The 23,847-nt window shown below is 43.9% G+C and overlaps 1 protein-coding gene and 1 long non-coding RNA gene across 2 annotated transcripts in view; one reads left to right on the top strand and one right to left on the bottom strand.

Moving 5' to 3' along the window:
* LOC140695093 (uncharacterized) overlaps positions 1–23,847 on the bottom strand; it is a 66,267-nt gene that overhangs the window by 19,754 nt on the left and 22,666 nt on the right. Inside the window, exons 9-11 of the mRNA XM_072958012.1 lie at positions 8,906–9,079; positions 8,313–8,452; positions 3,606–3,824 (exon numbers count right to left, since the gene is read on the bottom strand). Of these exons, the coding sequence (XP_072814113.1) occupies positions 8,399–8,452; positions 8,906–9,079 (228 nt within the window). The 3' untranslated portion in view covers positions 3,606–3,824; positions 8,313–8,398. The remainder of the gene's footprint in view (positions 1–3,605; positions 3,825–8,312; positions 8,453–8,905; positions 9,080–23,847) is intronic.
* LOC140695094 (uncharacterized) lies at positions 8,829–13,169 on the top strand. The gene is made up of 2 exons (XR_012070780.1): positions 8,829–9,091; positions 13,111–13,169. It is a non-coding gene; the product is annotated as an uncharacterized lncRNA (long non-coding RNA).

Below are 23,847 nucleotides of genomic sequence, written 5' to 3' on the forward strand. Positions count from 1 at the left end.
CGGACAGCCTAGACTCCATCTACTTGCGACACTTACTTCTGTTCTGTTCCCCACCCAGAATGTGATGGACTCATTCAGATATTCTGGCCTGTCTCAAGCGAGACAAATTCAGTGAAAAATGAAGTGTCCACATTTGGACCAGAGCATGAAAGGAGAAACAAGGCCTCATGGTCAGCATGATGGTGGTGGCCACACCCTTCCACCGGGTGAGATGAACCATGGTGAGGGTGAGAATCCAGGGTCCTAGGTCGGCCAAATCATCTTCCTTCACGGTTGTCTGGGGTGTTGGAGACTGACTACCACAAACTAACGACACGGCTGTCAGTGGTGGATGTCAGCTGCAACAGAAACGGATTCAACTCTTTACTGCCAACATGGGTTAAAAGTAAAGGCCGGGGCAGGGAGGTCTACACGGCTGCTGAGGCAAACCACAGACCCAGCTCTGAATGCCCACTGGCTGGAGCAGAGAGGAAGCTACGGCCCTTTTAGCTGTCCCTGTGTCCAACAGATCCAGGTGAGCCAGCTACTTAGGAGAAGTTCATGTTGTCCTGATACCCAGAAAAACCAGCCTCGTAAAGGGAACAAATAGTGTCATGGATTTTAGACCCAATTCTGCCCCTTTATGAAGGCAAAGTAAAGTAAATGGCACGGGGAAGTTGAATGCAAAAAAAAAAAAATTAAAGAATCAAACGGTGACCGCTTCCTCCAACAGCGTCCTCTGCAGCTGTCACCTCCGTGGCGGCCACTTCCTCACCAGTGACCGCCGGCCAGGAAGCGCCGTCATGCACGTCACACAGCGACAGCCAGGAACCGCGTGCCGAGCACGTTTGTGTAAAAGCAGGAATCGAGCAAAATGCTGCAGAGTTTGACCTTACAAGTTTAAATACTCCATGAAAAGAATCCCTGAGCAGCCGACAAAATCAATTCGCATCTTACTTCTTCAAAACAATCAAACAAATTTAATAAGGGCGCATTTGTCACCAAATAAAAGGAGGACCAAACATGTTCCTCAAAAGCAAGGATTTCAACAGGTATCAAACACCAGTGGGTGATGAGCTAACAAAGCAAATATTCCAAAAAATTAGAAATAAAAAATGACTAAGATAATAGATGGATCAAAACAGCTGTTAAGTTGTTGTTTTTAAAGTGATGGAGACTGTACGGAGGGCAATCTGGCTATTTCCAATGCAGGGTGTGCACAGCCCACATTTTCAGAAGCAACAACATGCTCACTGGGCAGTACAAGTGAAAAAGGAGTAAAGAAAAAGGAAAAGAGGAACAAGAGAAAATTAGAATCACACAAGAACAAAAATGATTTTGACTGCATGTACAAGAATTTATGTGAGTGTGTGAGGCCAGGGACACGGGGATGGTGAGGCCCAACCTCACCTCCTGCTCAAGGGAAAGCAGGGGCCTGAGGGGAGCGGCGCTGCCGGGGGACCACAACGTGTTCAGCTCCCCTAACCAAAATTCGACCTACAAGCGTCTAGGCAGCTTTTGAGCTACAAATTGTTGTCGCATTTCAGTCTGGACCGTTTTACTCACTTCCACCAAGAGTAGCAGGAGAGAATGAGGCTCTGGTCCTGCACCAAAGCATTGTTTAGAAAATTAATGACTGTGGAATAGTAAAAGAAACAATGGAGTAAAAGTGACTGGAGGAGAATGTGCTTGACCCTAGCTCACTGGCCGCGTTATCTCAATGACGTTCAGATGCTGGCTGAGCCCTTATGGTACCACAATAGACAGACCCACAAGGAGACAGGTTCAATGCGCTGAACCACTGTGGGCTAAGTACACATCCAGCTACTCCGCCAAGTCCCAAGGGCAGACATCAAAAGGCAAAAACAAGCTGGCATTCTCTGGTGGGTCTGCAGACTCAGAGACAATCATTTGTTGAGCAAAAATGTCACCAGTGCCTCCTATGACAAAAGAAGTGGCACTGGCATGGGGGCTGGGGCAGGGCTCCAGGCTTCCACTGCTCACTCACCAGTCTGTCCAGGGGGAGAAGGTGGTCCCTGCTTAGGTTTCGCTGATGCACCTACCTTGACTAATGTCTGGGGCCTCAGCAGGAGTTGACAGGTGAGGTGAACAGAGCCAGACTCTGTGTAGCACGGTGCTGGGAGCTATGCCCTCAGCAGTGCCCAGGCTCCTAAACTTGTCAACTCATCTCCAAGAAGCAGATGGGGAGTGCGAGCATGTAGATCACAGGGCCCTGTGAGGACAAGTACAGATCATGGCCACGACATGCCTCTCCTCTTCCTTAAGCCATAGAGGTATTTCCGGGGAGGAACAGAAAATTCATCCAGAGCCTGCTAGGTGGGCTCTCGCAGGTGGGACTAGTGTCCCCTGTGCTTCTCACTCACAGGGCTGGTCTAGACATTCTTTTTATTAATTCTCTAGCATCTTCTCCTCCAACTTACCAACAACCAGAAAGTAGGATCTGATCTTAGGTAAGTTCAAGAATCACAGAGCACCACCTCCAAAGCGGGCCCGGTAGCACATGCCAGGTCTTCTGACCGCCACCTGTGGGACCACCATGAGCCCTCTCCAGACTCAAGGACCGAGGCCGTAGGCCGGGGGGACACAGCTTCCCTCACTCACCCCAGCAAAGGTTTCCACGTCTCGGCAAAGGCATCTCACCCTCTTCAGCCCGAGGGACAACACGATAGATATATGGGGAAACAGAGCAGAAGGTGGGGGGTAGGCAGCCCAGAAGAGCTCATCTGTACTTCCGAGGCAAAGTGGGGCCATTGACTTAATCACAGGGACAAAGTGGGAATGAACATTTCCCTGCTCTGTCCCATACACCGTGATACGCCTTTCCCTGCATAAGGAGTTCATTCGGAAGTCCCTGGCGGTGTTTCTGATGTCCTAACTTGGCATGGTGGCTGTCGGGCAGGAAGAGACGGCCTGAGCTGAAAAGGTGCTGGGCCTGGGAGGCAGGTGACAGCGGCTCCAGCCGCAGCTCAACCAGCGCCTCGTTCTGCCTCTCGGGGCTCAGCATCTCATCTATAAGCAAAGGGATGAGCATGTACCAGGACAGGCTGCCCAACAGAAATGAAATGAGAGCCATGTAAAGAAAGTTTCCCAGTTGCCACGTTTAAAATTTGAAACAAAGAAACAAACCAACAAACAAAAAACAAATACTAGAATGTGATTTTAAGAACAGATCTTACTTAATCTACTGTATGTAAAATACTATTATTTTGACATGTAATCAATATAGGAAGTAAAGAGATAGTTTATGTACTTTTACTAGACAAGCCTCAGCGTCTGATGTGCATTTGACCTACAGCACATCTCAGCTGAGTCCAGCCTCCTCCCCAGTGCTCCTAGCATCAGTGGCTTTGGCTACTTTATTGGACAGCAACTCCAGGGGTTCCACCATGTTCCTGGCTGTAAAGCGGGAGTAAGTGTCCACACTAACCCTAAAAGGATCTCTCTGAAATAAAGGCGGATTCACTTTGAAATGTCTGGAAACCGGCGGGCTGCACCTCCCTCCCCCCTTGGCTACAAGATTGACTTCTTCCTTGCTGATCCCTTTCTGGATGTAGGGAAGCAATCCAGCACACAGCCAAGGTGGACTGGCCTCCAGGTAAACTTACCTGCTGTCTGTGTCCAGTCCCATGAAGTCCTCCTTCTCAAACGGGATGCAGGGGAGGGGGATCTTGTCCCCAGAATTCTTGGGGCCACCATCCAGCCACTTGGACTTGAGCAAGATGAAGAGTGACTCAGTGAAGTCCTCGATCCTCTTCTCCACCACCCTGCAGTACTCTTAGATTGAAGGCAACGTCGGTGCGCGTCTGCTCGGCTACCTCCCCATGCTGCACAAAGACAAAAAGCTGAGAGTCATTAAGCGATGTGCCATACAGCTCCTCTGCATGTGGAGCTTCTTGAAGGCCTTGGCAGAGAGACATTCGGTAATGGTGACAAGGCCCACGACCTTGGGGTGTTTCTGGAAGACGCTCCACCGATTCTCGGGCACATAGCGGTGCCTGTAGTGGATACAGAGTGTCCACTGGGAGCCACAAGGGCTGATATGGCTAACCGAGGTGAGTAGCTGATAGATGCAAAAGAAATTCTCCTCTGAGATGATCTCTATGGATTGGACCACAACGGGACGAGTCTGGTGGTCCTCAGCACACTGCACGTAGTCAGGGATGCTCATGTTGCAGGCCCTGCCGAGAGGGGAGAGGAGATCGAGGTACATTCTCTGCTGTGTGCTACGGGCCCATCTGGGTTGCGGTGACCTGGTGTGTACCAGCCAGAAGACAAGGGAAGCCAAAGCAAATCCAAGGGTACAGTTTGTCCTCAGAGTCTGCATATGGCTACTGTAGCTCGATCACATTACCCAGCTTTTGGTCTAGGCTTCCTGCCTCTGCAGAGAAAGGTCATTTCTTATTTTCTATTTCCAAGCACCTAGCAAGGCCCTGATGCAAAGTCACTGCTCAAAAATGCTGAATAAAGAAATGAACAAAGGAAATGCTTCCCCAACCCCCTTCAGCAGAATATAAAGAAAAGGACCACAGTAGGATCAAAAGATCTGGATTCCTATTCAATTTATTTGAACTCCTAAGCTTCATAATAATGGATAAGAAAACTTGCCTTGGGGTAGAGGGTACTGTTCATTGGTAGAGCATATGCTTAGCATGTACGAGGTCCTGGGTTCAAACCCCAGTACCTCATTTTAAAAATGAAACAAGTAAATACACCTAATTACCCAGCTGAAAAAGTATTTTTTAATTCAAAAGTCAAAAAACACCTTGCAATTGACACAACATTGTAAACTTGACTATACTTCAATTAAAAAAAAAGCCTTGCCTTACAAGAATATATCTGGATTACGGATGTTTGAAAATGTAAAATGCATAGGGTACCACCTGCATAAAAGGAGGTGACTGTACACATGTTCTATCCCTCCTTTATGAGTTATACTTCCTTTGGGGGGTTTATAACCTCTCAGAGCTAATTATGAGTTATACTTCCTTTGGGGGGGTTATAACCTCTCAGAGCTAATTTTCTCAGAGCAGATTAAAAATTATAAACATTACCTGATTCTCAGTACTGCTGAAGAATCAGATAACTCTATGAAAGCATCTGACCCACAGAGTTTACTCAATAAATGTTTGTTGAATGAATGAATAAGCAAGCAAAGTGAATGCTGCTCCCTGCCACAAACCATCATAATGGTACTGCCTGGAAATCCCAAGCCCACGTTCACCCGACTCTGCATTAACAATGTGGGTGACCTGGGCAGGCCTGTGTGCTTCTCGAAGCCCCAGTTTAATCGTGAATAGAAATAAGGGCAATAACACAAACCTCAAATTGTTAGTGAGTCAGTAATGAATTGTACCCCAACACTGCAAGATGGAACCATTAAGAAAACTGGGCAAAGGGCCCATAGGCCCTCTCCATATAATCTCTTACTACCACATGGGAATCTACATTACATCTCAAAATTAAAAGTCTAATATTTTAAAGAGGTTATCGAGGTTAGGTGAGCTCACTGTCTCAAATAAGGAACACACAGTACAAATAGGACAATGCCCAGCCCATGAGATACACTCAGTTAACATTCCCACTGAGCCCACTAGTCCCTCCAACTTCAGAGCAAGAGGATGGGTCCTCGTGGCAACAGGCCACAGCACCTGAAGCTAACAAAGCTAATGGTGTCCACTTAAAAGAGCCCCTGTCACCACCCTTGTTCTAATTTTCTATTTGTAATTTTTTTCTTTTCATTAAATTGGAACTCCAAATTGCATAGAATTCTTACCAGATATCATGATGGCAGCCCTTCAAAACCTGACCACAGAGATCATGATGGCAGCCCTTCTTGGTGAAACAATAAAATGAAAAGCCATTTCCACAAGACCTCTGTGTAAATCTACTAGGGAACTTCATCCTGGACTGAGGAAGAGGACTGGGGAGTAGGGGGTAAACTGGGACACGGAGAAATATGGGCCACCTGTCCCACAATGGACTTTAGACTCACCCTCACCCTCCAGGAACGTCTAAATACACACAGACAGAGTGCTATGGACAAGAATTTTTTTTAAACAAATCCCTGAATCCCTAGCAGATCTTGTTTCTACCGAGACACAAATGTCTTATTTGTATAATGTTTCACAGAAGCCTTAAAATATTATCACCCCAACTTGACACATCAAGAAACTGAGGTAGAGAAGTTTATCACATTCTACAAGATTAGAGAGAGGCCACGTCAGACACCGTATTTAAATCCAAGTCCCTGCTCCGTTGCTCACACTAGAAAGTGTCACATACTGCCTCTTTCCTGCCCTCTCCCTGCAATAAATCTCTGAAGAGTCTTTTCTGTGTCACCTGCAATCAAAATCACATCAATTTTTCACAAAGAGCTATGTCACTCCTTGGAGGACATACCAAAATCTAAAGGGTTGGGTTGAGAGGAGATATTTGCATTTTCTGTTTCTCAAAGGAAACATGGCTTTAAAAGAAACTGAAAAGTATTTATCTAGTCTAAGCGCTCATTGTGCACAGAAAGAAACGGAGGCTCAGAGGAGAAGAGGAAAGGGCGTTATTAACAAATATTGCCTCAGTGCAGCACCAAGCCAGCCCTGGGCACTTCTGGGGGAGGATCTGGAAGGCCCAGGAGAATGAGTGTTAGAAAATAGAAAGAGAAGAAGAATATAAGGCCCCGTCTCTACACCACCATACCATGAATTTCCACCAAATTACCCAGTATGGGTGCAGCCAATATTAAGGTTGTCTAAACAGGTTATTGAAACCTGGAATTCTCAACCATAGTGGAAATTCCAGCATTTACTGTGCTTTTTTCCCAGTTCAATCATCAATTCAGTGGGCATTCTGTACCAGGGACTACACGAGACCTGGAGTTCTCCCAAATAAAGATCTCTATTACCACGTGTGCAAACCACATAAAGGCCACCAGAAGAAAAGCGCCCACAGATAAGATGGAATTACTGAAACTGAAAGCAGCCAAAGAGCATATATTACTAGGAAAAATGGTGCTCCTATAAATGGACTCATGGACATAGAAAGCAAACTGTATTTAGCAGGCAGGAAAGGAGGGATTAACAGATACAAATTAGTAAATATAAAATAAATGACAAGGACCTGCTATATAACACAGGGAACTATATTCAATTTCTTGTAATGAGTTATACTAAAAACAATCTAAAACATATGTATATACATATGCATATGTTTATAACTGAATCTCTGCTGTACACCTGAAACTAACATTGTAAATTGACTACACTTAAATAAAAAATAATTTAAAAAATAAGTAAAAATAAAAGCAACGCCATTAAGAAAAAATAAAAGAACACTCTAATCCCCTTAGCTGTAGGTGGTGGAGAATTCTGGTTGCAAACACCAAGTCCACTGGATCACTCCAGCAATGGCTGTCACTCTTTCTGACCATCAGAGAGTCACTTGTTTCACTGAGGTTTCTTTTCTCTTCTGTGAAAGGCTACAGCTGCAACTAACGATGTATAGAATCTCATCATTCACAAGCCCAACAAGTAGTGAGGACTTCCCATGGGCCAGGCTCTGGACAGAGGAAAATATAGGGTCCGAAATATATTCATGGGTAGAAGAAGTTTGTGCCATAAAGACGTTAATTCTTCCTGTTTTGATAGACAGATTCATTGCAATTCTGATTAGAATTCCTACCAGATTTTTCTTGGAATGTAACAAGTGAATTTATGGTCAAGATTAGCCAAGAAATTTCTTTAGAACCACCACTGGGGAGGGGTGGATAGGTCATTCATTTCCACTGCTCTTTCTGAAGTGATAAAAACGTTCTGGAATAATAATGGTTGCACAACTGTGAATATGCTAAAAGCTGCTGAATTTTACCATTTAAATGGATGGAATTCATGGTGTGTGAACTATATCACAATAACGCTGTTATATGAAAAAATATTTCTTGACAAATATTTTTCTTTTTATGCCACTAGTCTGTCCCACAATTTAAGAAAAACAAAAAACCAATACAAACCAAACTGTGCCAGGAGTTCTTTAGGACTGCAATATCCCTGGGTCTCCAAGGCCTCTGGTGATGCTGTTCCTGTTAACACACACTAGCTGGGCTGGGCTAGTTAGGGACTGTAACTGTCTTTTTAAAATCGACGGTCACACGTTTCACCCTTGGAGAGGGAAGGAAGGAGGATATCACAGCTTCATGCCTTCAGCTCATTTTTAACAGAACCAAGCCCTGCTTTCACCACTGTTAATCCCTCTCACTATAAAAACACGTGACATCAACAAGCACCGCCATCATAACACCTGAAAGTGTTCAAGGTACTTACCTGCGGCAGAAACACTGAGGGAGGAGACAGAAGCTTGCTCAGCACTGATGCTCCCTTTTCCCGACTCCACCAGGTGAAGCTGGGCGCTACAGCCAGAGGCTCTCAGCTCGGGGAGCAGCACACACGCCACTGAGCTGGTCCTGAGGGAGGGTGAAAGGGAAAGGAGGGCAGCCCTAGGGGGGAGGGAAAGGGGGGGTGCGGGCTGCAGCCCCGCTCGGAGGCCAGCCCCAGCACCAGCATAAGCCGCCCGCTCCCGTCCAGGTCCGCAGACCACGCCCGCCCGGGAAACAGCCCGCCCATTGGTGGGGACGGGCAGGCGGCCGAGGAGAGGAAGCCCGGGAGGAGAGGACTCGCGGGCGGGAGAGGGGAAGGGGACGCCAGCCGTGGACTGAGGGGATCCCGGCTGCGTGAGAGGTGGCAGGCGCACACCTGGACCTGGACAGCTGTGGCCGGGGCGCCGGGGCAGGTGGTGCTGTCAGAAGGGTCTGGCCAGAGAAATTCAGCTGAACACGGGCTGACTGGCGCCCTTGGGGGCTGTGAAAGGCGGATCACCCTCCCGAAGCCGCCTGAACCCTTTCCCGGGAGCCCCCCACCTTGCACTTCCACAGCCAGAAGCCCCGGCCCCAGGCAGGAACCAAAGGCCTAACGGGCGACAGAGTTGAGAAGCATTTGGGGCCAATCCCCGGCTCGGACATGGAGCTTCGAACCAGCGGACCACCAGGCACCGACAGCGCATGCGCAGGACGGACATGGATCCTCTCTGGATTCTGCGAGAGAAGGTGGGACAGCGAGGGAGGGAGAAGATGGGAGCGGGTGGAGAAGAGGGGAAAAGTGGAGGGATACAGATGGACAGGAAGAGCAGAGAAGGGATGGGTCTGGATAGGGGAGTGTCGTAGCGGAGTTGGAGAGAAAAAGCTTTACCTCTAGGGCACCCTGAGATGGCAGACCTACCTCTGTACCCTTCTGTAACCGTTCAAGTCCCGCAGCTCATGTTTTACCTCCCTGATCCAGCCCTCCATCAGATGCTTCTGCAGAAACACTACGGGGATCACACCCGTTGCCCCCATGCGGAGCTGGGTTTTCTGTTGCTCTGAGAACCAAGCACCCGCAGGTGTTGTCGCTCAGAACTTCCTTGGGAAGAGCACATATTCCCCTTTTACACGCTGGGAAACAGGCAGGAAGGATCACTGCCTTAGCTCCACTGTCCCAGGTGTTGGGCTGGGGGGAGTGGTGTGGTACAAGATCAGAGCCCCAGACAGAGCAGACTGCCTGAGTGTTGGTGCATAGTCCCCATCCCTCCTGGGTAAACCATACCCCACCCTAGTGGAAACATCAAGGGCTCACAGTGGTTTCCTGGGGGTGGGAGAGCTGTCCTCATGTGAAGGAAAAGTCCAGCTGGGCTAACAAGCTAAGTCACAAATCTAAGTGTGATAAGTGTCGGTTTACTGATCTAAGTTCTGCTGGGCTATCTCGTAAATCTGAAGTTTAGTGTCAGTTTATTGGCCTAACAACCTAACTCGTAATTCCAAGCTCAACAAGTGTCAGTAACGTGATCTATTACAAATTGATAAGCTCCAGTGTACTGATTCCTTGCTTTTTGTTCTTTAAGTCTTATTGGCTAATATCCCCTTAGTTGTATTGAAGTATTTAAAACCTCATGTGCACGTCTTGGAGGTGCTCAGAACTTCGGAGCAGAAGCCCCTCTGAGCCCGCCGGCATAATAATTCTGAGTACTCCAGCACTCCGATTGGTGCTTGTTTCTTGGCTGGCCTGTTTCCATAACACTCAGCTCCAGTGCCCAGCTTTCTAGGTAGATAGGAGTGTTACCAAGTCCAAATTCATTCTCCCCAGTGCAGGACAGGCCAATAAGTTTGGAAACCAGATGTTGGGGCTTGGAATAGCAAGTTTCTGTAGACCTAGTTGGCAAACTAATGTTCTGGAAAACCATCTCCCCAAGTCACAATTCAGGCTCCTTTCCTACGCGCTTGGTTGTTGCAAACTTCTTAGTGTAGGAATTCCTTCTTGTTAGAATCCTTTGTTCTTACAGCTATCTGCGTGGGTCAGATCCCTGTAAATCTCCAACAAAACAAATGTTATTTTCTATTCTGCAATTTGCTATCTTTTAATGAATGAAAAAGTGTTCAATATCCTTAAAGGTCAGAGCTTCAGAATAAGCTCTCCTGTGTATTTCAGGCTCTAGGCAACAATTTTTTACAAGCAAGATGAAGCCTAGGAGACAGAGCATAGGGTTAAATTCAAAGGAACAGATCTAATATGGAGTCAGATTTGTTCTGTTCTATTACCCGGGCAGAAGCCACTTGAGGATTTAAATCTCTTTAAGTTAAAAATAACTAAAATTTTAAAGGAATTTACATGCATAGTTGGGAATGTGCAAAGCATATCTGGAAAAGCACCCAAAAGATAGTAAACAGTGGCATCTCCAGACAGGGCTGAAAGAACAGAGGATGAGGGAAAACTTCTTTCACTTGTGTATTTTTGTGCTCTGTTTGAGTTTTTTTTTTAACCATTTGCTTGCATTTCTTTTTCAGTTAAAATAATGTGTAATGGAGCAAAGGAGTAACTAGCTTAGCAAATACAGCAGCCATGGAATCACTAAGTCATCACTTTTGATTTAAGCCAGAAAGCATTTATTGACTCTCTCCAATGTGCTCAGTCCTGTTTTAAGACTTCTTTTATATTATTATTATTATTATTATAATACTATTATTATTTCTAGTACTATTACTATTACTATTATTACTATTATTTTATGAAATAATAACATGGTATACCTCACCCCTGCCCATGGCTGGTGGAAAACCAACTGAGTTTTTCTTGAGTTGTTTTCCAAGGAGTAGAGATGAGTTTATAAACAGAACACATCTTCAGGGCAAAACAGGCAGTGTGCATTACCAGCAGGCCAGACAGCAATGAAGGGTTTTCAATAGAGGTGCCCAGAAGCTGAGAGAGAAAGCCTCCAGGACACTACAAAAAGCTGCCCAAACTGCCATCTCCATGGTACTACTGAAATAGGAAAGAACAAATCTGACTCCATATTTGATCTGTTTCTTTGACTTTAACAAAGCCAAGTTAATATGCTCCGGTCTTTTCATGGGTTATGATGTCACAGAGGAAACGGACAGGTCAACAAGGAACCACTCTGCCGTGATCACGGAGCCGGGGAAAGGGATGGGCTGCAAGATGTATGAAGCAGCCACAACTGTGCCCGTGCTTCTAGGCAGGTATCCAAAATTGCCTCGACAAGGTGTCAAACATTTGTGCCCATGTCCTCATCAACAGACATGTATTAAAGACAAATGGAAACATATAAAAGGCCAATACCCTTGCTGGGTACACCGTCCAAAGAACAAAGTCTCAGTTTGACAACTGGCCATCTCGGTTCCATGGGATTCATTCTTGGAGAACCTTAAAAACCACTCTTCTGTCCTCAAGAATTGCTGCATATTTGTCCTATCTTTGGCTCAGGGATGCAGCACGTTCAAGTGAACTTTAATGTCTGCACAGATTTGACTGTCTTTCTCCAGGTTCATTTGTCCATTCCAATGAGGCCTGAGCTAATTCCATCCTCTGTAAGATCTATTCCCTCCAGTGACAGCTCATTGAGCCTGCAATTAAAAGCCAAGTGAACAAGACTGTCCTCAGCTAAAAATTTCACCCACCCTTCACTGTTTTCTTAATCTCCTCTCCTGGCTAAGTGCAACAGACTAACACCTCCCTCCACCAAGATTACCAACTATGTCATTTTGTATCCCCAAAGAGAAAGTAAGGTCCAAAATAGAGGAGACAACTACATAGTCACCTCTGAATTCGTAGCATATAGAAATGTTAATAAATAGAACTATGATCATGGCTTCTTTCCTTTAAAACCTTTCTGGTTATTTGAATGAGACCTTGGAAGGGAGGTGTTTGCTGTCCAGTATCTTGATCCACAAGACTCTGGAGGCCTTTTTCAGAATGGCTGTTCACTGATTCATTCAAAACACAACTTATCAATCAAGGAGTAGCTGTGCTTTTCTGCCAGGTGTTTGTGGTCACTCTAATGCCAGAACAACTTTAAACTATATCCTTACTTTGGATTTGTTATTTTTCCCCTCTTCCAACAAAATTGACTTTCCTTATTTTCTTGCCTTGAGGAATTCTTTTATTTCCTATTTCACCCTTTAGTAAACCAAGATCCTCAGGATGGGCTTGGCCCATAATATGATCCCCCATCCAACTCCTAGTGTCAGAGGCCTGGGGCTCACATCCTGCCCTCCTGTCAAGGCAACTGAAAATCAGTTCAGGATCGAACCAGCACCCCAGGGATTCTAAGGCTCGCATATCTCCCAGAAACCCTGCTTTCTCATTTGTCTTGGCTTCTGAGAATTTCCCCTCACTTTCTTGACAATTAGTTGTGCAGCTTGAAAGATGAGGAAGGAAGGTTTTATTTCTTAATCAGCATTTTAAGGAACTTATGTAATGAAAGTTTTCACGAGTTTCTAGAACCCTCCATTGCCGAGATAGAAAACACACTAGACATTTTCTAAATTTAGCTCCCATGTGCATTTTTTCTTTGTTTTTGTTTTCTTAACTGTTAACAGACATTTTTTAATTAAAAAAAAATAAGGCCCCAAAAAGGATAGAACACTGAAGGGGCAATCAAAATTAAAGGGCAAAGACAGAAAAATGATAACTACTCTACAAAGTTAATATAATACATACACTATGTATCAGATCAGCAATTCTCAGTAACAGCTAATTGAAACATGACCATGAGGTAAAATTTCTCTCCTGTCAGGACATGGCCAACAGAAAATACAATTAAACCAACAAACTAATATCCTAAGTCTGGCGAGGTACAGAAGGCTACAAGCTAAATGTGTCTTCTTCTGGAAAAGAGGAAGACACACCAGCTCTTTTCTGTGGAGCCTGAGCCCACGGGAGGACGGTGAAGTGAGCTCTGTAAGTACCCAATTAGCAAACTGAGTGATGAATAAATAGACGTGAGCTTTGATGACAGAGGTGATACTACTATTCATTTGTCCTGTAAAGTATGACTTCCGTTCAGTGATCAATAATTCGGTGTCCTCAGGAGTTGACATTATTCGAAAATGCACAGCCTGGGCCCAGACCTCCTCTTTCAGCTCGTGACACTGCACTTAGATGTCACAAGGGCACCTCCAACTCCACCTGCAAAGAGCTGACTTCACAGTGCTCCTCCAATAGCCGTCCTGCCCAGGGCCTCTGGTCCGGGGCTAAGTTCTCCGTGCCTCTCCCAACTCAGACCCATCACTCACAGATGTGAATGGACCCCTCCTTCAGAGCCCAGATATCCTCAGACACCGAGTCCCACCACCCACACCTGACCTACCAGATACTCACTGTCACTCACTCAGCACTGACTCTGTGCTGGGACCATGCTGCACACTGCAAACGTTATCTCACTGGATCTCCACAACAGTCCTGGGAATTGGGTACATCACTGCTTCAACTGATTAGATAAATTGTTTCACTTCCTTGAGTGCGTCATTCAAACTGACACGGCTACTGAGCCACAAGCCTGGGCCTGAAAACAACTTGAAAATTGAACACTGCTACACCTCACAGCCACCCTACTCTGACTCATCACATCACCTCCTGCCAAGCCTTCTAAATGTTTCCAAGCATTCTACAAGACAAAAGTGAACTACGAGAGCACCCCACTCTCCAACATAAAATCTGTCAATGATGGTCCACTGCCCTTAGGAGAAAGCCCCACCGGGCCTGAGCACAGCCCAACGGCCCAGCATCCGCGTTCCCTGCGCGGCCGCGCCGCCTCACCCAGTACGCAGCTCTACACGTGCCTTCTCTAGGACAGGGATGCTGACTCCGCACAACCCAGGTCTTGTCTCACTTGAACAATGATCACCTTCTTCAGTGTTCATCTTCTTCTTTGCTGACCCTCAGAAAAATGTTTTCTCATGATGAATCAATATCTTTTTCCTTATAACTTCCCATCATTGATAATGAGCTCCCCCAAAAGAGAGAAGACCTAATTGTCTGTCTCCTTATCTGTAAAGTGAGATTAACAAGGAAATATGTGAGGTTTTATGAGAAATAATATTCATGTGAGGCTGAGGGACAATTCCATCATACAATAAGCACTCAATATGTGCTTAATTAATATTAATAAGATTATATTGCATTCCAGCATCCTTCAATCAATTTTTAATGACTTTGTCCAACAGACTACTGACAAACTGTTGGACGAACCACTTTGAGCAGATCAGCACAAGCGTACTGGGATAGGTAAGCGCTGACTCCAGTTGCAGCTGCAGCCACCCAGCACTATAGGGTAGGGGCAGTTTGCTCAAGCTCTTACATGTTGCTTGAGCATTTAGTTGTCGTTATTGATTAAAGACAGGTGTTCTTTAGTCAAAGCCCCTGAAACATAAATCTTCAAAGATTGATGCAAATTAGGTTTCAAGAACAACACTCTCATTAGAAATTATTTGAAAATCATAGTCTTAGCTACTCTGCACATCAAAAGGGCATGTTCTTAATGTATCTGACTAAATACACCGAAAGGGTTGTTTAAAAGAAATTACGATGAAGCCATCCTGAATAAGCTCCAGTATCATCTGCACAAAGCCCCACCCAAGGGTCTCATTTCACATTTCCACATAGGTGTTCAGGTAGCTTAACTTGGGTCTTGGTTTCTTATAACACGGGGTGGGGAATTGTTGTGGATAGATTTAAGTAGCAAATATATAACTAGGGTAATTGCTGTTAAGGAATTCTAGAAATAAGAAGATTGATATATAGTCCCACCCATAAGAAACTCAGCATTTCCAATTACAGCAGCATTAAAAATAAAATGAGAGATACATTTAACAAAAATTTACAAGATTTGTACATTGAACTTTTTGAAGTATCACCAAAATAAATTTTAAAAGATCTACATATATGGAAGACATCCCATTTCCATGGAATGATAGACAGTATTATTAAAAATATTAAGACTCCTCAAAATGATCTACATATACAGTGGAATCCCTATCAAAATTCCAGCTGACTTCTTTGCAAAAATTGAAAAACTGATCCCAAAATTAATATGGACGTGCAAGGGGCCCAGGATAGCCAAAACAACCTTGCAAAAGAAGAGTAAAGTTGGAGGACTCACTTTAAAAGGTACTAAAATGCTATAGTAATAAGTCAGTATGTTGCTGGCATAAGTTTGGATAAATAAATCTATGAGACACAATAAAAACCCACGGGGAAAAACTTACATTTACAGACAGTTTTCCACTAGGGGGCCAAAAACACCCCATTGAAAGAATAGTCTATTCAACAAATTGTGCAGGGACAGCTGGGTGTCTGCAGGCAAAAGAATCAATCTGGAATCTGAACAACCATATTTTATATAACAAATAAAAATTAAAACAAAGTAGATCACAGACAGAAATGTAAAAATTAAACCTATAAACTTTCTAAAAGAAGACACAGTATAAATCTTTGTGGTCCTAGGATAGGCTTTGGTTTCCTGGATACAATACCAAGAGCACAAGTGATAGAAGAAAAAAGCAGATAAACTGGACTTCATCAAAATTAAAACCCTTTTCTTACAAAGGACATCATCAAGAAAGTGAAATGACAGGGGAAATGGGTATCTCAAGTCAGAGAGTGCTTGCTTAGCAAGAAAAATAAAATAAATCATTACATCTAACTACCTCCCCTGTAAAGAAATTGTTTTAATCTTTAAAAAAATATAGTGAAAGACAATGTGCAGAATAGAAGAACAATTTTGCAAAACATGTATCTAATAAGAGAGTAGCATCCAGGATATATAACGAATTCTTACAACTGAACAATACAATAAAACAGACCCAATTTTTAAATTTACCACGAATTTAGATACATATACAAATGGCCAATAAGCATATGAAAAGATGCTCAACATCACTAGACAAATCAAAATCAAAATGAGATGTCATTTTACACCCACTAGGATGGTTATTACCAAATCACGGACAATAACAAATGTCATTCAGGAGGCAGAGAAACCTCATAAGCGGCCAGGGGAAAGGGACAATTGTGTAACTTCTTTGGAGAAGCCTGGTATTTCCTCAAAAGCTTAGAGTTATATGGCTCAGCAATTCCACTCCTATATGTAGAGTCATCCCTCAATACCCTTGGGGGGTTGGTTTCAGGAACCCCACACCCTGGATACCATAATCCAAGGATGTTCGAGTCCCTTTACAATCAGCCATCTGGATCCATGTAGTGGAAACTACAGATATGGAGGGCCAACTGTACAGCCAACAGAATGAAAACATATTCTCATAAAAATTTCACATCAATATTCATAGCAGTATCATTCAGAGTAGCCAAAAGTTACTAACAATATCCATCCATCAATGAACGGATAAACACATTTACCAACAATAGGCCCACAAACTTTTGGTCATTGAAACTTTGACAAAGGAGGTGAGAACATACAATGGAGTAAAGACAGCCTCTTCAGCAAATGGTGCAGGGAAAACTGCACAGCTGCATGTAAATCAATGAAGTTAGACTACTCCCTCACAGCATACACAAAAATGAATTCAAAATGTGTTAAAGAATTAAACATATAGACAAGACACTATAAACCTCTTAGAAGCAACCATAGGCAAAACATGTGACATACATCTCAGCAATGTTTTCCTAGAGCAGTCTACTCAAGCAATAGAAAAACAACCAAAAATATACAAGAGGGATCTAATTAAACTTACAAACTTTTGCACAGCTAAGGAAACAGTAAGCAAAACAAAAAGACAACCAACCTATGGAATGGGAGAAAATATTTGCAATAAATGAAACTGCTAGGGGCTTAATTCCCAGAATATGTAAACAGCTTTTACACTTAATAAGAAAGGAAAACAAACAATTCAATTCAAAAAATGGTAGAAGTCCTAAAGAAACATTTCTCCAATGAAGACGCACAAATGGCCAGTAGGCACATGAAAAAATGTTCAATATCATTATCAGAGAAATGCAAATCAAAACTGCAATCAAATATCACCTCTCACCAGTCAGAATAGCCATCATTGAGAAGTTCACAGACAATAAATACTGGAGAGGCTGCGGAGAATTGGGAACCCTCCTACACTGTGGTGGGAATGCAGTTTGGTGGAGCCATTGTGGAAAAATGTATAGAGGTTCATCAAAAGACAAAACCTTGACCTCCCAGATGACCCAGCAATCCCACTCCTGGGCATATATCCAGAAGGAACCCTAATTCAAAAAGACACCTACACCCCAATGTTCACAGCAGCACTATTTACAATAGCAAGACATGGAAACAACCGAAATGTCCACTGACAGATGGCTGGATAAAGAGGTTGTAGCATATTTGTCCTATAGACTACTATTCAGCCATAAAATAATAATAAAATAATGCCATTTGCAGCAACATCAATGGACATGGAGAATGTCATTCTAAGTGAAGTAAGCCAGAAAGAGAAACGAAAATACCACATGAGATTGCTGACATGTGGAATCTAAAAAAAAAAAAGAAAGAAACAAAAAAATAAACTTATCTACAGAACAAAAACAGACACAGAGTCACAGAAAACAAACTGTGGTTACCAGAGAGGGGAGGGTGTGGGAAGGAATAAATTGGGAGTTCAAGATTTGCAGTTACTGAGTATGTAAAGAATAAACAGCAAGTTTATACTGTATAGCACAGGAGAATATATTTAATATCTTATTGTAACTTATGTTTAAAAACAGTATGAAAATGAATGCAGGTATGTTCCTTTTTAGCTGAAGTCTTGTGCTGTAGACAAGAAACTGACACAACATTATAAACTGACTAGACTTCAATGAAAATATTTTTAAATAGACTAAAACCAAAAAAAATGGTAAAGGATATTATCAAACAAAAAGAATAAAGTACTGATTCAGGCTACAATATGGATGAACCTTGAAATTTTATGCTAAAATAAGCCAGACACAGAAAGCCAAATAGTGCCCTATAAGGTGAACTGTATCTAAGCGTTTATTGTACTACTGTAAATTTTCCAGAGGTTTGAAATCTATCAATATCAAAATAAAATGTATTATGCATTAAAAATGCTTCCTCACAGGAGGGCTTCAATTATTAAATGCAGAAACGCATATAAAGCTCTTGGAAAAACAATTTGCACGTCCACACACAGTCACTGCTGTCACTGCCACTCAGAGGGTGGTGACAGCGCTGATGAGAGCTGCCTCCACTCGCTCCCCTGCAGAAAGGAGTGAAGGCCTGAGCTCTGACAGGCAGGGTGAGCGTGAACCTGAGTCATACACAGCCACGTTCCAGACTGCGTTACCCAACTTTCTTATACAAACTGCAACATGTAATGTAAACACGCTAGAGGGATGTATCTTACAACACAGGGAATACAGACAATGTTTTACAGTAACTATAAATGGAGCATCTATTGTACACCTGAAACTAATATCATATTTTAAATCAGCTATATTTTTATGAAAAATTAAAAAATATTTTTAAAATGCTATCACTTTAATATTCAATTCGGTTTTTAAGTTACTACTAAACAGCTCAGAATGTATAAAAGCATTTAATTGTGCTGTTTGCTTACATATTTATTTACATTCAGCCTCTTGCTAAAAGAGAATTTAAACAATTCTGTTAAACACAGCTTAACAACCATAACAACAAAAATGCAAAACCGAGAGTGAAGAGAAAATGGAGATTCAATACTTAAATGAAACCAGGGGGAGATAAACTCATAAAAATGGATTCCATGAAGTCAGGGCAAGTGTTAAAGGCCGACTACAAATTCAGCTGTAAGATTCTTGGCAGCTAAAGCAAAAAGAAAATGATGATGGGGCGGGTGGTAGAGCATGTGCTTAGCGTGCACGGGGTCCTGGGTTCAAGCCCCAGGGCCTCCACTAACAGATAAATACATCTAATTACCTCCCCCCCAAAAGAACCCCAAAGAAAAGATAAAGAGAAATTTCTTTCCCAAAAAACCCTGATATTAAATTTGGGTTAAATACTTAAAAAAAGATAAAAAGAAAAATAAAAAATATAAGTGACACTGTGAAGGAAAACCCCAGCTGGGCTAACAAGCTAAGTCACAAATCTAAGTGTGATAAGTGTCGGTTTACTGATCTAAGTTTTGCTGAGCTACCTGGTAAACCTGAAGTTTAGTGTCAGTTTAATGGGCTAATAAGCTAACACGTAAATCCAAGGACAACAATTGTCAGTAACGGGATCTGTTCCAAATTGATAAGCTTCAGTGTACTGATTCCTTGCTTTTTGTTGTTTGAGCCTTATTGGCTAATAGCCCCATACTTGTAATTAACCCTATAAAACCTCATGTGCACGTCTTGGAGGTGCTCAGAGCTTTGGAAATGAAGCCCCTCTGAGCGTGCCAGCTAAATAAATCTCAGTACTACAACCTTGTGAGTTATACTTGTTTCTTGGCTTGCCTGTTGTTTCTATAACAACACAAGCGATAAAGCCCGTGAGATAAATCTGCGGAGGTTGCTGTCAGGTCCCCATGTCTCACGTAGGAAAATCTGAAACATTTTTCTTACCATTCAGGGTCATCATAAGCCCACCTCACACCTCCCACCTTTAAATGCAGGAGCACAGGTAGGGCCCGACCTTTGCTGTCTCTGTGTCATCACAGTGAGACAGGATGGAAGGGGGAAGAGCACAGCCATTCAAGGAAGGCCACAGCAATTAACATCAAAATGTTAAAGGATTCAAACCCCAATAGGCCTTGAGGCTCAGGATGAAGAGATTTAACTTCTAGCAGATCTTGAGCTTCAGTAAACATCCATTGTAATAGTAACTTGGTGAATAACATGCCCCAGGCAACATGGCAGTCCCAATGCTAGCCACAAAAGGTCAAAGGGTGGGAAATGGCCAACTCCCTGGGAATCCTAGCCCCTTGCCCTAAGGCTGGTCCTTCTACTTATTAGCATATGAAACCACCAAGCCCAAGAAAACAAGCAACACAGCGCCACCTCGCGGTCACCACTCTCTCTCCCTCTTTGGGGAAGGCCCACAATGTGTGGAGTGTGTACCTACTTCTAATATGAGCATCAAACCCCCACACCTCGTGAAGTTTCTCTTGCCTATCTATGTATCTCTCTGAATAAATCTACCTTTACTCAACACTGGCTTGCTCTTGAATTCTTTACTGCATGAAGTTAAGGAACAAAATCTGGTGGGGCACATCCCAGGGGCTCAATGAAAGCCTGGGACACAGCCCTTCTCATGCCCAACGTTTTTTATTCTTGTATCAACAGGACTGGGCTGTGAAGGGAGGTCTGAGGCCACAGCTAAGGGACAGAAGCAGCCTCCAGGGCTCCAATTGGTGGGCAGTCTCTCCCCCAGCATGGGTCTTGGGGTCTGCCCGATTCTCTGTGTTTCTCTGTTGTGCTGACTCCCCAGACATACAGCGTACTCCTAGGCTTGTCCCCACAAAACCCTTCTCTCCAAAATACAAGCACATCATGTCACAATCCTCTTGTTCAACAAGGAAATGTTCAGCCCACTTTTTTTCCTCCCCAATAAAGTACCCAACTGTCCTCGCTCCCATCACACCACTATTTTCTTTGTGAAAACTCTGCACTCGCCACACCCCATCCTGAACACAGGTGCCTTACTGGCTGTGATTGAGATGTTTCTTTCTTACACAGCAAGCGTCCTTTCACTTTCCCCTTGTTACCTTAAAAAAGCATTTCCTGAGTCACTCACCCCTCTGATTCTGAACTAACAAAGTGCTGAGTTTGCAGCCACTATATGCATACATCCCAGTTTTGGCTAGGTTTCCATCACAAGATCTTCATTAAGGAGCTGCATCAAGAAGTTTAAAGAGGCTATTCTTACATCTGAGTGGAGGAGCCTGCAAAAAAGTTGAATGGCTTTGAAGAGAGAGTTAACCAGGGACAAAGAAGTTGCAGGTCCTAGTCAAAAGTGTCATGAGGCAAAATGTTCTCCCAAGACTCAGTGTGGCTTATGAACACGGAGTCGGCGGGGAGGAGGTGACAGGCAGTGAGTAGGGTGAGTGATACAGGTTACGCTCCCCCAGCTGGGGAAGAAAAGGTTTTTTCCAGTTTTCCAAACAATTTCTTACTACCTTTTTCTATTATTGTCACATACTATTTCCAACGAATTAAGCATATCAATGTCAGTCATTTGGGCCACTTGGGAGAAGCTACACGATGCCATTCACAGGGCTGGGACATGACAGCCACACCAGTCTAGATTGAAAGAACAGTCGGGGTATTTGCAAGGTAATCACGGGCATGCAGCAAACTCCCCAGCTTCAATGACCTCATCTCAATGCTGGGGCCAATAAAACTACCAAGCAAAGTGCGTGATGATTATGGCCAACATCTGTTTATTAGTTAAGTGCCCGAGAGAACTGTCGCTTAATGGGGAATGAGTACGATCAACGAGGCCCTGTCTACCTGGCCACACGCGCCCTGCCTTCCTGCCTTGGTGCAGCAGCAGAACTTGTTTAGCTGAGATGAACACCCCCAGAGCAGCCCAGACGGGAAAGCTTCCAGCTCTGCACGGCGAGACATGTTCCTTTCCTTCTCAGAGCTGATCACAATTTGCTGTCGTCTGTTTTTATGTTTATCCCTTTTGTAACTGTCTCTCCTTCGGAGTTTTTGCTCAAGCAGCACAGGGCCAGATGTGTCTTGCGGCCTGCCGGATATTCTGGGCAGGGAAACAGCCGACTCCATATCTGGCTCTGGTGCTGAACAGAGAGGGCAGAAGGCCCAGGGGCCCATGCTGAACCGAGGCCTCTGCACCCAAAATTATGGTCTGATTTTGGGCAAATTATACAGTCTTTTTACCATGAGATTCCTCATCTGTCCATGAAAATAACTGTCCATGGCACATAGAATTACAAGGATTATAGGAAATCACCAAATTCATAACCTAGCCAAGGGGCTGCAAGTGCATCCTCAACAGACAAATGCTGCCTTTACGGCTCTGACACATGCTAAGCGGGGCGGCCCCACACAGTGAACACTGCTAAGTGCCAGTGGGTTAAGTGCTTCATGTGTGCTACAATACTCTTTAGATCTTACAACAATCCCAGGTTGAAACGAATATTATGCCCATTTCACAGATTCACCAACAGGTTAAGAGATTTTGAATTCTATTCCAAGGCCCTATGGTGAAGAAATGGCAATTTAAACCGGAATCTGGGCCCAGGCCTTGGCTCCATCTCTCTCCAATCCACCTGACCACTTGCCTTTGAATTCCACCTCTCCAATACACAAGTTTCAGCCGGCCAGCTCTTAAATGCAATTTGTGCAGTTTGTCAATGTTGGTTAATTACCATAAACTGTTCTCAGAAACCACTACAGTAAAGAAAGGTGGACGTAAGGAATTCTGCATTGCGTTCTCCTGCAATGTGCAGGATCCCTTTCCTACACCTCCAAATCCAAGTGTATGCTTCCTCCCTGTTTATGTTTGCACACGGCTTATTAAAGCAGAAGGTACCTGCAGTAATTCCATCTCGGTTGCTTTCCAAGGTTGCAGATTATCCATAATCAGTCTGTGAACGAAAATACTACAATGTGAATGAGAATACTGCAACCATGACAGTAAACAAAGAATACTGAAACCAAGTCATTAAAGGCTGCCGCCACACCCCAGCTAGGACAGGCCTGCAGCTCAGCTGCTACAGCAACTCACAATGGTGTCATCTGAGCAGACTCAGAATAAGAAAGGACAGGCTACTGGCCCGAGATAGCTAGGTGCTTGTCTAAAAAATGAATTCAGTGAGTCCAAATATTTGCTTCCTCTCACACATACAAAAGTACTAAATTCTTGAACTTGAGATACCTGGCTTTCTTTAGATAACAAGCAATCTTTTATTGTTCCAACAACCTGGTCTTTGTTGTAAAGCTCCTATATATCCTAGCTCTGCCTCAACCTCTTGGGAGCAGTCCCTCAGAGAGTTCTGACAGGCTGTCATCCTAGCTCGAGTCCTCCCGCCAAATGAAACATAACTCTTAACTTTTAGGCTGCACATGTATTTCAGTCAACAGTTTTGGACACCATGAAGCACCACAGCAGATTTCTCTCCACCTGAACTCTCCAAGTAACCGGAGCCTTGGTACCAGCAGTGGCCCTTTGTGCCCATCCACCTCCTCGGGGAGTCCAGATGAATTTGGGTGAGTCTCTCTAGGTTCTCGGATCTCACATATTGGTTGATGATCCTAAGTTTTATCTGGCGGTGTATCCAGGTACGTGGCCCTCCAGTTGAAAGAAACTGAGGTGAATTACCCACCCAGTGGAGACATATTGAGTGGGGCCTGGTTGAAAGATAACAGGAAATATCCACCTTGAGGATATGTCCAAAGTGGGGCTGGTGGAAACATATGAGGAAAATACTCACCCAGTGGAGACATCCTGAGTGAGTCCAAGTTGAAAGACACTGGGTTCAGGACTGAGTGGTTAGGTAAGAGTCTGGTCTAATATTTTCCTCAATTTGGTTACCTCCATTGAATTTTTCAGGATAAAAGT

Source organism: Vicugna pacos, unplaced genomic scaffold (assembly GCF_048564905.1).
Source record: "Vicugna pacos unplaced genomic scaffold, VicPac4 scaffold_136, whole genome shotgun sequence".
In the NCBI taxonomy this organism is placed as follows: Eukaryota; Metazoa; Chordata; class Mammalia; order Artiodactyla; family Camelidae; genus Vicugna; species Vicugna pacos.